Below are 17,900 nucleotides of genomic sequence, written 5' to 3'. Positions count from 1 at the left end.
ATTTGACGTGTCTCGAGTATAGATTGAATCGTTCCATCTCTCTCCGCACGCATAATTTCCAGATGAATCATCGTGAGAGGAAGAAGGAACGGCTGCGTTATATGTCAAGTGGATTGCCATATAATGGTGACAAATATCAATCCTCGTGCGATTAAGGGGAATTATAGGGGCACGAGTTTCGGTGCCTCCATCAGACATCATTACTAGGCCTCATTCGCAGATGCCTCAACGAAGCTTGTTGAATCTGTCGACCGGATCTTTTTATCTCGAAAATCTTGCTTCTATCAGCAAATACGTATCTTTGTTATAATAGTTTTACCAATCTTTGTTATAATAGTTTTACCAATATTTTTTATCAATTTTGTTTGCTCTGTCTTATTAATATGCATATCTCACGTACGTAATTGTCCGATGATCGAGGAAGTAAAGTCTCATGTTGCATTGTAATTAAAAAAAAAATATTAGTTATATATTATTTAGTTATAATATATTTAGTTATAATATATATTAAAATATTATCGCGTTTATTTTCCTTTCGTGTCGCGTTTTTAACAAAATTTTAAAGTAACACATAAATGTACTCTCGATCAATACTTGTGTATATTTTATGAGATAATAGTGTCTACTTGAGACACTAAGCTATAAACGTTATCAGTTACAAGGATAAACATAACTTTATTATTTTTATGCTATATATTTCTTTCATTACGTAATTGTTATATTTTTTACAACATTATTATTTCCGTTGTTGTTGTTGCTTTGTCTATTCGCTTTTGCGCATCTTTTTATTCTTGTAAAATTATCATTCTACAAAATTAAACGTATTGATATCATTATTATTAAACTTATCATTATTATTATTAAATTTCATACAAAATTAAACGTCTTGATATTATTATTATTTTTTTATCCTCTCTCTCTCTCTCTTTCTCTTTCTCTCTCTCTCACTCATAAACATTTTTTAGATGGGATTTCGCAAATCGTGACATTGAGCTTGCGGATTGGGAGCTGCACTTTACAGTCGAGTAGCGATCGCGTTTACGCGCCCCGACTGCCACGTGTTGCTTCGACCCCTTTACACCTGCCCCTCGCATTTGCGGCGTGCCCGACATACAAGCAGAAAAGTTCCCGCAAACTGTTTCAGTAGACTTGCCTTGATAAAGAGATGTGTATAGAAAATATGTCAATAAAAAAAAAAATGTAAAACTTGCAACGCGTGATTATCGTGCAAATTTTTTTCTGTCTCAAGAGTCGTGGGAAAAGGATCTGGTCGATAATATTCTGTTGGATGAAATCAACTTCAATTAAATTAAATTAAATTTTGCGACATTTCGTGTCGAAATATTTAATTCATTGGGAAGAGATACAACAGAGTTACAAGCGTAGTGAGTTTAATGCGAGCTTCTTCTTCGTTCGTTTCTTTAAACATTCGAGCAACAAACATTTTTGCTTCCAATGTCGAATCTCGTCTTCGCTGTAAGAATAAGTCGTTCGTTTTTACGTTATTCCACATGTATTTTTGCTTTGATTTTCAAGTTCTTTCCTCTGCCAACTGCGCAGGGTACCTGGCTCGTCGACCAGCCAAACGTTTGCATTCTCGATATCGTGGCATTATCGCGCCAAGAGAGACATTTAACGCGATTCCCTCACGATTGTCGAATCTAAGATTAAATTTAAAATTATCGATCGACCGAATCTCATTTCGACTATGCTTCGAGTTACTGATGAAAGCGTTTGTAATTATAATATGTTGCGTATGATGAATCAAAATACACAAGTCCAAAGCCGAGAACAGCTTCATTATGCGCGCTGCATCGGATGACGTAGTCAAAGAACGTATTGTGCACGCGGCTCTCAATTACGCAACAATGATATTTAGTCTGACTAATACATCCATTTATGCATCTCTTACCGCATCCATAATGGATGAAGAACGCCGCGATAAAGAATTTTGTGAGAGACGAGACCTTTGTGTAATCACGACGATGATAAATAAATAGATAAGCAGCAGCGAGGTAATTTCAGGTGCAATGCACGGCCAAAATGACATCTTTCTCTCTTTCTAAAATACTTTGCCCTCATATATTTTACATAATCGGTGTTTATACCATCGCAATATAATTTTGAGACATCAACCGTGATGAGGAAATTAAAATTCCATTTAAGGATGTTTTGTATGTCACAATTTCGACAAAAAGTAACTGAAAATCAATATTGACGAATATATCCACTTTTGGTGTATTTTGAGTAATTGTGAAATATTACAATTTGATCTTAGCTACAGTGCAGAGATGTATTTTTTAATATTTATTGCGTTTTTACTGAAATATTTCGAATTTTGTTAATCGAAATGATTAACTTTTGGCAGAGAATTTCGTCTTGTGTCAGATACATGGCTAACTTCATTGAATTATATTTAATACCTTTTAAAACAGTTAGTACTTGTATAATATTATTTGACCAAATATTTCCTCTGTATCTAAACTTTTGCAAATTTTCAACAAATTCTGAATATTATTTCCATGTGTTTCTGTCATTTAAATCGACGTGGTTATACATTTCCCATAAGAACACATGTTAATTCGGTGCAAATTAAAATCCTTATAACTTGTGAATCGATTTAAAAATTGTACTGAAGATTCTAAACATATGTAAGGATATTCTGTATAATTTTCATTAAATTCTCAATATTTTGAAAATAGGTACAAAACATTCTTAACTTTTGGCAAAGAATTTCTTCTTGTGACAGATACATGGCTAACTTCATTGAATTATATTTAATACCTTTTTAACCAATTAGTACTTGTATAATATTATTTGACCAAATATTTCCTCTGTATCTAAACTACACTTTTGCAAATTTTCAACAAATTTTGAATATTATTTCCATGTGTTTCTGTCATTTGAATCGACGTGGTTATACATTTCCCATAAGAACACATGTTAATTCGATGCAAATTAAAATCCTCATAACTTGTGAATCGATTTAAAAATTGTACTGAAGATTATAAACATATGTAAGGACATTCTGTACAATTTTCATTAAATTTTCAATATTTTGAAAATAGATACAAAATAGATACATCCTTAATAATATCCACGAGAAATATCTGATATGCAAATTCGAGGAAGACACGTCAAGCTTACTTCCTCAGTCTCTCCTTACATAATCACTGTTCGCATTTGGATGTCGGCCGCCATGTTATTGCTTCTTTTTTTCTCTCTCTCTTTCTATCTCTATCTTTCTATTCATATATATACATACATACATATATATATATATATATATATATATATATATATATATATATATATATATCGAATAGTAGCTCCCGGTTCTCAACGATAATCGACTCTCTCGAATGCGCGTGTGTAGGTGGCGTAGGAGGATGAGGTGCAGAAGGAGGAGGGTGTCAGAGAGGGAGGCCAAAGGTGCCTCCTCGACCCCTCCGCGACACACCGCGGTCGGTTGAGAGTGGGGAGCGGCCGACCGATCGCGAGTAGAGGACGGGGAGGGAAGAGGGACGATGAGGAGAGCACGGGGTGCCGCGACGGGGACAAGCAGGCCGCGACCGACTGAGAAAAGAGAGAGAGAGAGAGAGAGAGAGAGAGAGAGAAAACGGTGCACGCTGGCAGCGCGCGCGCAGGTGCGTTCCCCGGTTCCTGCGTTGTATTGTGTGTGGTGCCGTGTCTGCTGTGAGGCGAGGTGCGAAACTTAAAGGCCCGTTTACACCGTGTCGGACGGGGCGACGTGTCGCGTCGTCTCGGCTCGTGTCGCGGTTTCGGTGGTGACGAAAGTGACGACGACTGCCAATGACAGTGTGGCAGTACCTGCCAGCAGTAGTAGCGATAGTAGTAGTAGTAATAGCAGTGACGGTGTGAGACAATGCAGTAGTGGTAGCAGTCTAAGATTAAGCCAGCCCAGGTTCCTACACCTGCCTATGCCAAGGGAAAGACGCGTGCTCTAGTGCTCCTCGTCGTCCCTCGACCACCCACCTGTCGCGGGCCTCTTCTTCTCGTCCGTCGTGCCTTTCGGAGGAGGAACGAAGCTTCGTACTTGTTTCGCTTGCTTGCGTAAGCTATGTTTCGCGCAATTGCTCTAGTTGACATTGAGAGCTCGATTACTTAATCCTGCGTTAATAGAGTCGCTTTGGAACTTTCTTCTTTTTTTTCCCTCATTTTTCTCGATGAAGAATTAAGAAACTTGAATTTGGATCTCATTATTAATTATTATATGTCAAATAAATATGATTGAGCTCTTAATCGGCGGAAAGATTGTTATTGTACGAAAAGTTTTTCACCGGGGAAAACTTTTCCATTTTACCGCGTTGGAAATATTTCTTGCCTTGGCGTAATATTGTCGAGTTTTTGCGATATGCGGAACGAGAATAGACTCTGTCACATTCCGTTGCATTGACGTAGAAGCAGTCCATTTCAAATTCAATAATTCATCTAATTACACCCAATAATTGTCGTAAAAATGTGCTTCACTTTATGCTAAATATAACACCATCGAATAAATTTAAATACATAATATACACTTTTAAAACTAAAAAGTTGCCTTTCAAAATATATATAAATAAAACTTGCATCCTTATTGACGATATTGTTTGCTACAAGTCTCGATCTCCATCAGTTTATTATCAATCTCCAGAAGAAATTGTCTGGCAAAAAAAAAATACTTAAATTGCGATCTATTCAATTAAATTTCTATTTATATTTGATTAAATTCATATATTTAAAAATTAATATTTTCCTTGCTTCAGAGTATTTATATTTATATTTATATTTGATTAAATTTATATTATATTTAAAAATTAGTATTTCCTTGCTCTCTATTTTGTGATTAATAAAAATAATACCTACGATCTTGGGCTAAAATAAATACGGGCGAACTGTCATCTTGTCACGATAGACTCTCAAAGCGCAATGGCTATTCGACGGTCTCTATCATTAAGCTGCGCCCGATTAGTCGCGAAAGAGTCCACGCACGTGCGTGCATGGCTCGATATACGTGGCGGCATGTGCTTGATAATTAGCGGCAATTATACGCGAAGGTCGCGGAAACTCACGCGTATAAAGCTCATTAGTGGACGCGTCCGTGTATCCCACGAGTCGACGAATCGATCGTTTTGGGATAGAGCGACCTATATCCCGCAGCCTGAAAAGCCTACGAAAGAAGGAAGAGGTCGGGTCAAACCGACGAAATCGGTGACACGCGTGTATCACGCATAGTTTCGACTGCGAAACTCAATCAATTCCTTCGCTGATGATGGATCGCGATTAGTCGGGGTGTCTCTCTCTTTCTTTTTCTCCCTATTGTCAAATCTTTTATTAAAAGAATCCCCGATCCTCTAAGTATTTTTCTTCCAGGTAAAGAGGATATTTTTGGAGATTTTTCGCTGAAACTCTTTTTCTGAAATAAGTTTCTTCCTTGTAGGCGTTTTCTAATATTTTTCACTTTTGCGAAGGAAAAACGCAGGGCCATTTAAATTTATGCTAAATTCGAAAATTGAAAAAAATGAGTAACTTTTATAAAATCAATATTCCTCACTTGCATCCTTCTTTTTTTATCAATAAAAATTACAATAAAGAGAATATACATTAGATATTTATTATATTTCAAACGCATAATTTGGGTTATTGGTGGATTGCCGATTATTTACAATGTAAAGGCATTTTTAAATTGACTTTTTTACAAAAATTCCTCAAGTCCCAATAAAATTTTGTAAGAATTTTCTAATTTCTCCAGATACAAAAGAAATTCCTGAGAACTTTAAGTTTTTCACGTTTTCTCAAGGAATGGACATCATTCTGTTCATTGAACGAATTCTCCCAATTTTACTAATCGATTTACTTTTAACTTTCTATCTTTCAATTTCACTCTTATTGATTCTTAATTTCCTTCCTATTTTCTTATTCTTTTCAAAATAATTATCGAGTTGCCTTATCTAGCTGTTTTAATATTTCATTAATTTATAAAGTATATTATAATAATTCCTTCTTAAAGTGTATTTTTTCTGCTGTATACTTTAGAATATCTTCGATCTTATGAAAAATATCATTTATCTTTTACTTTAGTTTTTTTCTTTTTTATGAAATTACGATGTAATAAATCTTTGCTATTTATTCATCTACTTTTCTTTATTTTTCTCACATTTGTCATGACACGTAGCATTATAAGATCGTACATGCAGTCAATAATAATTATACATACGGAAAAGCGATATGTTTTTATTCGAAAATACAAAAGTGACACGCTTTTTTCGCTTGCAAGTTTTATCAATTTCTACAAAAAGGACGCAAAAATGTGAACAAAAATATTTTTATTATAAATCGGACGTTTGACATAAATCCAATCTGTCCGATTTGTAATGCAAAACAATGGCGGTTGAATGTCGGAATTAATTTTAAAGCGAACCAAACTCTGGCATTATTTGCTGACTCGAGTGATAAAACGATTCAAACTGCGCTCCGTATCGGGTGAGTTCATTTAACGAGTTTCATTTAATTAATCGGTTGCTGGGAAAGATATTCTCGCGCTCCAAAGTGATCTATATCACAAAATATTTTCATTTAAGGTTACGATATCGCATCGAGTATTATTATCCCCGAATCGAATTATTCGATTAAATCGAAATGTGTCAGAATCTTATTTATTATTTCAATATTAATTTCTTGAAATGCATAATTAATTACAAGATGAAACTACTTAAAAATAAAATAAAATCATGGGAAAACGGAGAAAAATAAATCAGGAAAATTGTAGAAAGGGAATTCAAAATTTTTCTAAAAGTTAATCGGAATTAAAAAAAAATTAATAATTGCAAAAGTAAAAGAGAAATATAAAAATAATTACCGTAGTCTCCGGAATGCATCTTACGCGTACGACGCTTAAATCATCAATTACAAATTATCGTAATAAATAATAACTTTTAAGGATGTATTGGAGATATATTACAATCAATGAGATCGCCGTGAATTTTTAATTTAACATTCTTAATAACATTCGAAATCGTCATGAATTATTTCAAATTTTTTTACTTGCTCCTTTAAAAGTTATTAATTTTTTAATTTTGCGATTTTAACATAGGATCTTATGTAAACGTTCAAGAGACAGGTAATAAATTATTCACAAACTATAAAAAAACAATGATAAAAATTTCATTTTGCAATATTATATTCTTCATACATGTAAAAATGTTCCCACAAAGTTTTCAAACGATTTACTTGCTCGTTTTGAAATTATTATTAAAAAATAACTGTGATTATCGGTTTGACGCAATATTGATGATAAAACGTATATACAAATTTATACATTTTCTTGGAAATTAAGACCTATTTATATTAAAGAATACTCTGAAGTATGATTTCGTGATTTTTAAAAAATTTTTCATCGATTAGAATTCGTATTCTGCCCAACTTAAATTTTTTCATACTTTGGATTAACTTTTCAGACAGACGGGGTCCGTCCAATACATCCTTAAAGGACAAAATTTTCACTTATCACGATATCGTTTAATAACTTAATCAGGCATCCGAGAGATTTTTCACGAGTCCGACATCGAAAATAACAGGCTTGACGCAATAGTCAAAGGTCAGAGAGAGGGTTGGGGGAGAGAGAGAGAGAGTGAGGAGAGGAGGGGGCAGGGTGGGGAGGGGAGGGGGATTCTTCTAGGATGAGCCAAGTAACCCTGGGCTTTTTCGCAACCCCGATAAAATAGCGGGACCAACCCTGGCGCGACATACAATTCTCTGGCGGCCTCGCCGCCATGTGTTCCGAGGTTACAGGCGGATGACGGCTGCGTGTATATGCGTGTGGCCCAGCGCCACGCATCTTGGCACGTCTTTTTCGGCCATGGGGTTGCATAATCGCGGCGGGCCTGGCCATCGCAACGTGTGTCGGCTCGTTCGCGTTAGTCGCGTCTAGCTCGCCGCACAGTCTCGCCGTGGCCTTTTTTTTTCTGCGTTTTTTCGGGCAGCCCGAGCCGCGCTGCTAGTTATAGTTAGTGCGCCATTGAGGGAACAAGAAATTCTAAAGAACGTATTTAATATCCAAAACCATAATTGCCATCTCGCCAAGAGCGATCCGCCACTCCTGGAGATGCGGATTTTCAAGATTGCCAGAAAATTAATTTAATTAAAAATCGACAATTTTTGTCTTCGACGATATTCCAGTCCGATGATCGCTCCACGTTGTGCGTCTCCCGGCGAAATTCCAAGAACGACGACGAGGAAAAATCATTGTCGGCTCGTATGATCGATCGCGAGGTGCCTCGTATTTTCTTCGTCGCAAAATCCTCGGAGGGAAGGGAAAAAAGAAGAGGGACTCGCAGCAGCGTTATTAACGACCTCGCGAGATGACGGTGTCGGAGGACCCTGGATCCGTGGAAGGCACGGCAGGCAGAATCGATCGTTAAGCTCGTTTAACGGCAAAGTGGTCCAATTACACCGAAGCCGAGCGTCACCTCGGATTTCCCACCACGTGCGCTCCACGTCGCTCCTCTTTCTTCTCTCGTTCCTCCTCGAACCGACTTCGTCGTTCCTCGTCGTATCCTATTTCAATCCGCCTTAATTCGTTACAGCCGTAAAAGCTTCCTCGAGACGTCCCGGGGATACGCGTCGAGGAAGTAACGTGCCCCGAATGCGTTTTTTTTTCTTTCTTTCTTGCGTCACGCGATTCTCGTCACGCGCTTTTTCTCGCAACCTTACGAGCTGATTAACGCGTCACCGTCAAGCGTGCATTTTTTCGAGGTGCGTCCAGACGTTTTAGAGACAGGAATAAATGTTATTCTCTCGCGGGAAATTTTCTTTGATACATTAGAAAAAAAATTAACGAGATTAAAGTGAAACATTTTAGCATCGCAGATTGTTTTTAAATGGACCGAGTAAATATTGGGATATCTTGTCGCACTCGGAATATTTAAGGATGCTTTATATGTACGATCCTAGGAAAAAGTAGCTGAAAATTAATATTGACGAATATATCCACTTTTGGTGTATTTTTAATATTTATTGCGTTTTTATTGAGATATTCCGAATTTTGTTTAATCGAAATGATTAACTTTTGCCAGAGAATTTCACCTTGTGTCAGAGAATTTCACCTTGTGTCAGATACATGGTTAATTTCATTAAATTATATTTAATATCTTTTTAACCAGTTAGTACTTGTATAATATTATGTGACGAAATATTTCCTCTGTATCTAAACTTTTGCAAATTTTCAACAAATTCTGAATATTATTTCCATGTGTTTTTGTCATTTAAATCGACGTGGTTATACGTTTCCCATAAGAACACATGCAAATTCGGTGCAAATTAAAATCCTTATAACTTGTCAACGCTTTAGTGAATCGATTTAAAAATTGTACCGAAGATTCTAAACATATGTAAGGACATTCTGTACAATTTTCATTAATTTCTCAATATTTTGAAACTAGGTACAAAACATTCTTAACTTTTGGCAAAGAATTTCGTCTTGTGACAGATACATGGCTAACTTCATTGAATTATATTTAATACCTTTTTAACCAGTTAGTACTTGTATAATATTATTTGACCAAATATTTCCTCTGTATCTAAACTACACTTTTGCAAATTTTAAACGAATTCTGAATATTATTTCCATGTGTTTCTGTCATTTTTGAATCGACATAGTTATACATTTCTCATAAGAACACATGTTAATTCGGTGCAAATTAAAATCCTTATATCTTGTGAATCGATTTAAAAATTGTACCGAAGATTCTAAACATATGTAAGGACATTCTGTACAATTTTCATTAAATTCTCAATATTTTAAAAATAGATACAAAACATCCTTAATTCATTGCGATTGTATTGCTTCTCTCTCGATCGGTATAAACACATGATTCATAATCCCCGGCAATTATGCAGTCTAGACATTTCACACGAATCGCGCTTGTTTTAATTCGATTCCGAACCAGTTTCCTTCGCGAGTTGTAGGATCTAGAAATATTAAAATTATACGCATATATAAATTTTGAATTATATTCATTCTCTGGCACGCGCAGAGGAAGCATCGGAGAGAGAGAGGGAGAGAGAGAGAGAGAGAGAGAGAGAGAGAGAGAGAGAGAGAGAATCGCATGCACGCACGCACGCACTTATGCACGCACGCGGATTGTATAACGGCCGATGCGGCTGGCAACGTCGAATCGTTTCTACTTCGCTGCTACTTGGACTAGCCAGCCTTTGTCGCTACCGCCGCAGCTACTGGCTCGCGCTCTTGCTCTAGGCCGAGTTTAGTCGCCAACGGCAGCTCTAGTCGTCGCTCAGCTGTCGCGCGTATCGCACGCGATGCATGCTTCCATGGCATCTCTCGCGCTCCGCCGTTTTTCGCTCTCGCGATTCGCCGCAAATCGCGAAGGATCGTCGACGAACCGGGTTTCATTGATTCGCGCATTCGCCAGAAAAAAATTCGGATCGTCTTCGTGTAAGGTCTGCTAAAGTTACGAGCTCGAGATCATCGTTCATCTCCGCTTCTCGATTATTTCTGCAAAATATTTTTGACGTTTCGCATCCCAATGGATCGAATGCAAATCGATAGAGCCTCGATGATGCGCGCGCGCAAGCTACCTCTTCCTGAGATCGATTTACATTCCGCGCTCGCAATGCACGAGGTCCAAGGCCGCGATTGTGTAACGTCACCGTTCTAGAGCAGGTCGCGATCTTGGCGTAAATCGCAATTGTCCCCTCCCCCCCCTCCCCGCAATTGTCTCCCCTCGTCGGGCCTCGGGGGCCGCGAGTGGCCGTCGTGAATGATGGAGGAAAGTCGCATTCCTGGGATTTTTCGTTGCGAAAACCTCTCTCTCCCCTCTGTCTTTCGCATAAACAATCGATATCATCCCCATTGTTCGACGACCACGATGCTCGTCCGGATCACGGGCGCGGATTGCGACACGCGTCGAGATTACGCGGGGAAATAAATAAACGCGCGACCGGTCAAACGGGATCACCTGCCGCGGCCAGGATAATTTTGGATCGCGCGAGATGCACCTGTTGCGGTGCCCCCGGCAAGGTCGCGATTGTGCAACCCCGGCGTGTGTGTCTAAAACGACCGAGACGATCGACTGCATTCGGCGACCGGCCGTTCCGGCCTCCTCTCCCCCCCCTCCCCCCGTCTACCCTCGCGGCTCCCCCTTCTTCCCGCGCGTCCCCCTCCTCCCCCTCGTCGTTCTTCTCGATGCAGTTGCACCGGCGATGCCGCAGTCGCCGCTGCTTAATCGCGGTGAATAATCGATGTGCGCCCGACACCGCTGCCGCTGCACTGCGGCTCGCTTTTTCGACTTTGGCAGAAGTCGCCGAAGCGGCCAGGCGCCATCTTTGCGGCTTCGATCGATCGGCGCGGCTCGCGGATCCCTCGAGATTCCCTCGCTTCCCTTCCTCCCTCCGAGCGCCCCCCCCCTCCCCTCTGTGAATCGTGGTGTGATATCGCGGTTTTTTTTGGTGCATCCGATGACGAATAGAGAGAAACGATGAGACAGTGGGATGACAATATGACAGTCTCGCCGACCTGCGCGAAGGAGATTGGGATTACGTAATTCTGCAAAATTTTTCGCGAACCCCTTTGCGTAAAATTCGAGGACGGGAAGACGAGCAATTTTGCCATAAAATCGCAGATCGGTCGCTCTAGTTTCGCGATATCGGATCTATGAGCGATGAATCTGGTGCAATGCAATTGTTCGCATACCCGCGGAAAGTTATAATCTCGCTCGGTTTTTTGTGTGACGTCACGACGATTGTAAACGCACGTGATATCGACTTCGGGAAATAATCGATCATAGATGATTGACCACTCATCGCGATACATCTTCCCGCCTGACACAAAATCGATTCAAAGTGAGAGATAATAAAACAAAATGAATTTATAAAACGCGACCGGATCTAAAAACTATATAAATAAATAAAATAAAACTATATAAATAAAGAAAATAAAATAAATAAAATAAACTGATAAAATAAAATAAACTAACAAAATAAAATAAACAGCTTCTTTCACGTAAATATTAAAGATAATTTTAGTTGCGATTTTAATTACGATACAAAGAAAAAAAATTAAATCAGTCGAGAAAGAATATATAAAATCATGCTTATTAATTTTATTAAAATCAACGAAAATATACTCGAGGGGAATACAATGACTATTTATATCGTTCTAGCTTCTTTGCCCCAATAGCGAAGAGATATTTAAACGAGATATTTTATCTAATAATTACATTCGAATCATTCCCAATAAAATTATTATTTATTATTTCGCGGGGATTTAAAAAATTAAAAAAAAAATATAAATAAATATAAATAAATATAAACAAAATGTTTCTCCAACCGGAGAATTATCGTGTAACATCGGTGACTCGTAACTTGGTTTTCGGGTCGCGTCGGCGGCATCCATGAAAGGATTAGCTGTCTAAGAGCATTGAAAGAAGACGCGTGTTGTGCGCATTAACGGGTCGCCCGACGACGAAACGACGCGTCCCGACGTCGGCACCGGGGACAGTGACTGCTATTATTAGCAACGTCGTCCTCTTCTCATTTCGCGCTTCGAGAGGCAAAATAGCATCAGCTGACATCCTTCTGGAAGAGATACACGACGGTGCGCCCGAGAGAGACCCTCGACTCGTCGTCGTGCTCTTAAACGAGTTTCGGCCGCCCTTTAAATTAAATTCGCTCGCGAGTAACATTCCTTTTCTCCCTCTCGATCGCCCTGGATCCGAGCGAGCACTTAATTACACGCCGGGAATAATAATCGCGTGACTTGCGCGCATCGTTACATAAGTGTTTACATTTTTAAGTCCGCGCGCAACGAATTGCGATCATCGTCTAATGAGATGCTTCTTTTATTGACGTGGTGATTTGGGAGACGCAGGAATTGCAGCTCTTGCAATTTCGTGCGAGGGATGGGAAAGTTGAAGAGCAGAAATAGGGGGAGACTGCAAAGATTAACGAGTAGAAAGAGCATGAGAGCGAATCGAGCGGAAGCGAGCCAATACGAGATTACAGGGCAGTTGGGGCTCGTGCCAGATGCGCGTTTACACGGGCCCTGAATGCTGTAAATGCACTATCTGGTACGACATCTCTTCTGTCGTCGTCATCGACGAGCGAGTAACACGACGCCAACTTTATTAGCGCCGTAGATAAGCGTAAACGACAGGAAAAAAATCGATATCCTTATCCTCTCAAGAAGGATAACGCTGAGAAAGGCACGCGAAAGCTTTTGCGAAGCCTTTTGCGACGCTTTTTGTATATTATACGATATAGTATTGATGGAAACAAAAAATTTTATAAATCTTAAATTAATTTTAAATTAATTTAAAAATTCATAAATTAAGTTATAAAATATCTTAATGTCGCTAGTCAAATAATCACAGGATCATTGAAAAAAGTGTAGTCGGCCAAACTAACCAGAAAATTTGTTTATTAAACAAATTTTCTGGTTGGTTTTGGTCGATTACACTTTTTTAATTTTAAATTAATTTTAAAATTAATAAATTAATTTTAAAAATTTCTCTTTACATATCAAATACTTTAGGACTGTCACCTTAGAATAGCATTCCCGGATTCTCGCAGAAAGTTTAAAACAGAGGTGGAAAATTGTTTTTGACAGTTTTACGTGGCTTACATCGAAAGCAGAAATTAATATGAATTTAATAGGAATTGATTGAAATTTTTGACTTTTTCCGATAAAAAGATAACGCTTGAAAATTTTGGAAAATTAGGAATTGACGTGAATATTTTCGAAAATATTTTGCAAAGGTGTTTCCAATTATTTTTCATCTCTGGTAAGACATGTTTAGCCTCTTCGAGGAGAATACGTATCAATGTAATGAATCTTCTTGATTATTTCGAGTTGTCTCCAATTCGTAAAAGAGCACAAGAAAGTATACATCCCTCTTCTTTTATTCGAGTCACAACATTATTACAATTATAATAACGTCACGAATAACAGCGAAAAACCGTAATATTACAAGCGCTATATTATTAGCAGCGTTTCTTTAGAGGCAAATATTAATTAAGTTACGATCCATCTATGTATCTGTCTAAAGTTTCTAATTGGAATAATTGCGTCGGAAATTTTCGTTCGGGGATTAACAACTTGATCTGCGGCAATAATTTGCGATAATAACGTTTGACATTTACATTGCGTAAATTTGGGCTTCGAGCGATCAGCAATAAGAGCAACGCGTGTTCCCGCAATTTGCGTGAAATCGATAACATGTGTCGGCGATTCTGTAGAAAGTAATTCTCTACACACGCGAAAAAACCTGTTTGAAACTGCACAATGTATGTGTGTGTGTGTGCTGCAATAAATAAATCGTATTGCGAATCGTCAACATCGCCTCTCCCTTCTTTCAATTGTAAAATTCGTAGGAGGAGGGGGAGGCAGCCACTGAACGCATGCTGCGTCGACAAATATGAATACAATTTTTTTTTTTTTCGTGTGATATTATCAGCAGTGATGACTCTCTATGAATAGATGCGTAATGGCGTTCGATCGTCCATGACGAGGGATTTGTTAACGGAGAAGTACGTGGACATTGCAGCGCCTACACTCTCTCAGTTCATGCTTCACGTTTACGCGACGTTTGCGCAACAATTTATGCGCACACATACGTACCGTTCATACACGCACACTGGCTTACACATAGGATCATAGGGTATATTGTATCACGAATGACAATAAAAATCATCTAATGCGTTCTTCATTTAATTTCACCAGCGCCTTTATTATAGTGATTAATTTGTATCAATGTAGAGATATTTTAGAAGAGTAGAGATTATATATAGATTTAAAAAAAATATTTTCCCTCTAGAAGTATTTAAATGAGGAGGCGAGAAAAGCAGACATTGGTCGGCAGCAAAATAATTCCATTGAATTTTATTTTTAACATTTCTATTAATTGATATATAAAATATTATTATTATTAAGAACAGAATCATTAATCACAGTCAAGTTGCTTCTAGTCTGCGATTGAAATTTAATAACTTCAATTGAAAAAACTTGTTTTTCATTTCTTTTGTTTTTACTCATTTGATTCATAGATACAAAAAAAAGGTACGGGCTTTCAAACATTGCTATAGGATAAAGAATCTTTTCAATTTGTCCCGAGAAAAATATTGTTTGAAAAAGATTAAATTTTATTGTGGACAAAAATAAAAAAAAAATTCAATTTTTGCCTTAAAAGCCGAGATTGGAAAAGAATTTAGAGATCATCCTAAATGAAATTTATATTTCAGTTCAATTTGTATTAATAGAGATCTTGAGATTCTTGATTTTTATATTTTGGATAGATTAGAAAATTTAAATTCCAAGATAAAAATTCCAATCTAATTTATAGACGATACGCATTCTGTTGTGCACTTGTGTAATGATATTTGGCGTTAATTACATATATATGTAGGATGTATAAAAACGTGTGTGTACAACGGGACGTTCAAAAACGCAAAGTGCGTCGGGGGGGGCGCGAGGAGGGGGGAGGGGGAACGAGATGGGAGGAGAGGGAAGTGGAGCGAGTGCGCACACAAGCAGAAGCTCGAAATACTTGGTTAAAAATAATTGGCTCTTACAAGAGCGGAGTGCCTCTCGTCGAGAGGTAGAGATTCGTCGGAGGCAAGGTCAATCGATAGGGAAACCTCATAACACCTATATTCCTGTCAGCATTCGCGGCTCTCTCTCGTAAGTCACGCGAAATTTGGACGTCGCGGACGCGCTTCCGCGATCCGTGGTAGGAAAACGCACTTCACGAACGTCATCGACGACAGATGACCGCGCGATATCCAGGTACGAGTCTCGGAGCCGATTGGGGGAAAAAACCTACGTCATCCATGATGACACCGGAGGTCGAGACGATGAATGCTTTATACTCGCACGTACATTTCCGAGTTTCGCAGAATGACATTGGTTATCTTTCTATCCATTAGCTCCAAGACATCGTTATAGTAATTACGTAAGTAATCAGCTGATTGTCAAGAGATGCAAGAAACGCTATTTCGCTCTGGAGGAGCGTCCGTTAATTTCAGTTCTTTTAATTGATATAAATGACAGTTTTTCTCGCAAATCGATATACAATATTCCTCTTGCAATTTTATTATATCGTATATTTTAATGGATTTGTATATCGCTCACCAGGCTCTTAATCATCTGTAATTTATCTAATTATCTGACGGTAATCTTGGAAATAACTTTATACGTTGTTATGTCGTGGGAATAACGATTAAGAGAGAAGAAGATGATCGTCGATCGAGCTTGAAGAGCAGAGTGTCCGAAGAATCTTCAGCAGAGCAGATACATCTTTCCTAATCGTTTAAAGGAACAGCTTCCTTTAGCGATCGGCGTGTTGGCAGTGTGGTTAGCTGGTTGTGTGGTTGATCTATATACACGACCGCTATCGGCACTGCAATTATGACGATCGCAAACCTGCTAGGAGGAACGTCGTTGACGACCTCGATACGGACATTTTTCTTCTCGCTCTTAAACACGAGAGAATCGCTTATTTTTAACGGGCAACGAAAGAAAAATTCACTGATGCAAACCAAACAACTGATCGTTCTCTCTCTCTTTTACTTCCAGATCAGCCTACGTATCTTTCGGGGGTCTACTCATGAGGCTACAGGGCGACGCTAACAATCTGCACGGCTTCGAGATCGATCAACACATGTACCTGCTGATGAAGAAACTTGCATTTTAATTCTACCGATTGCGCGGGCCGTCGATCTCTTCCCACAGATCAATCGATGAAGAAATTTTTGTATTTTACATATAACATAAATAAATAAATGTAAATACAATACACTAATAAACGATATCAATTACACTCTTCACAATAACATTAAACGATGAAATTTTCTTTTAATTTCAATTTTAAAAATTCACATCAAACTAGTTCAATGATTTTACATTCTAATTAAGTTATCAGATAATGTTACTCATTATTATGACTATTGATGTAGAATTAGATTATTGAGAAATTTATAAAATATAAATAGAAATAAAAATTTATAAAACTTATAAAATAGGAATTTATAAAATAAAAATATTTTTTTATATTGAAATTTCTCCCCATCTATTGATCCACGTTACATCCTTTTAATAGTTGCTAAATATATAGAACAGTAATAAAACTCATGTTCAATGAAATAATCCTCACATGGAAAGATTGTCTTTTAAGTTACTAGAGAGTGACCGATCAATCTTGATAAACGAAAATAATGAAATTTTCGATTGGAAGCACTTGATGGGATACATTTAATGGAAAACAGGGATTCTGGAGGATCAATCTTTCTATTCGAGGTTTAATCGCGATGAATCTATAGCGCGGGCAACTATATGCAACTGTGCAACCAATTCTTGGATGTTGACCAAGTCGTCACGAAGTGCATCACCAAGTGCGCCATCGAGATACGAAAATAGGAATCAGGTATTGCACACTTCTCTACCTGTCCTGTCAATGTGTGCGTTGTATATGTGTATATATGTTCCCGTGAATATGTACACAGTCTGCTAAATAATTAGCCAACTAACACTTGGTATATTTCTAGGATAGCCATCTATCCCTTCACTTTACTTCGATTGTCGATCGATTCGAGTATTTGATTTATGTTAGATAAAGAAACGGAAATTTATATTATATATTCTAAGATAAAATCATTATTTTTAAAAATTATAACAAATATTAATACGTTGCAATATAAAGCATAAAGAAATATCTTTCATCAAGTATAAGAAAGATGATGAAGAGAAAAATTTAAATAAAAATGAAAACTTAAGGAAAAGGACAATAAATATAACTATTTCAGAGTCTAATTCAAAATAAAATTACTATAAAATTAGATTTTTTGAAATACATGAGACAAAAAAACTTAAATATGAGCTACACTTTCTG

The 17,900-nt window shown here is 37.7% G+C and overlaps 1 protein-coding gene across 1 annotated transcript in view; it reads left to right on the top strand.

Moving 5' to 3' along the window:
- Window positions 1-16,847, top strand: part of LOC105252932 (DNA-directed RNA polymerases I, II, and III subunit RPABC3) — a 79,800-nt gene extending 62,953 nt beyond the window's left edge. The window contains exon 4 of the mRNA XM_011260604.3: window positions 16,589-16,847. Coding sequence (XP_011258906.1) covers window positions 16,589-16,706 — 118 coding nt within the window. The 3' untranslated portion in view covers window positions 16,707-16,847. The remainder of the gene's footprint in view (window positions 1-16,588) is intronic.
- Window positions 16,848-17,900: the final 1,053 nt, after the last annotated feature.

Source organism: Camponotus floridanus, unplaced genomic scaffold (assembly GCF_003227725.1).
Source record: "Camponotus floridanus strain SB8 unplaced genomic scaffold, Cflo_v7.5 scaffold14, whole genome shotgun sequence".
Taxonomy (NCBI): Eukaryota; Metazoa; Arthropoda; class Insecta; order Hymenoptera; family Formicidae; genus Camponotus; species Camponotus floridanus.
This window is presented reverse-complemented; position numbering and strand designations above follow the sequence as displayed.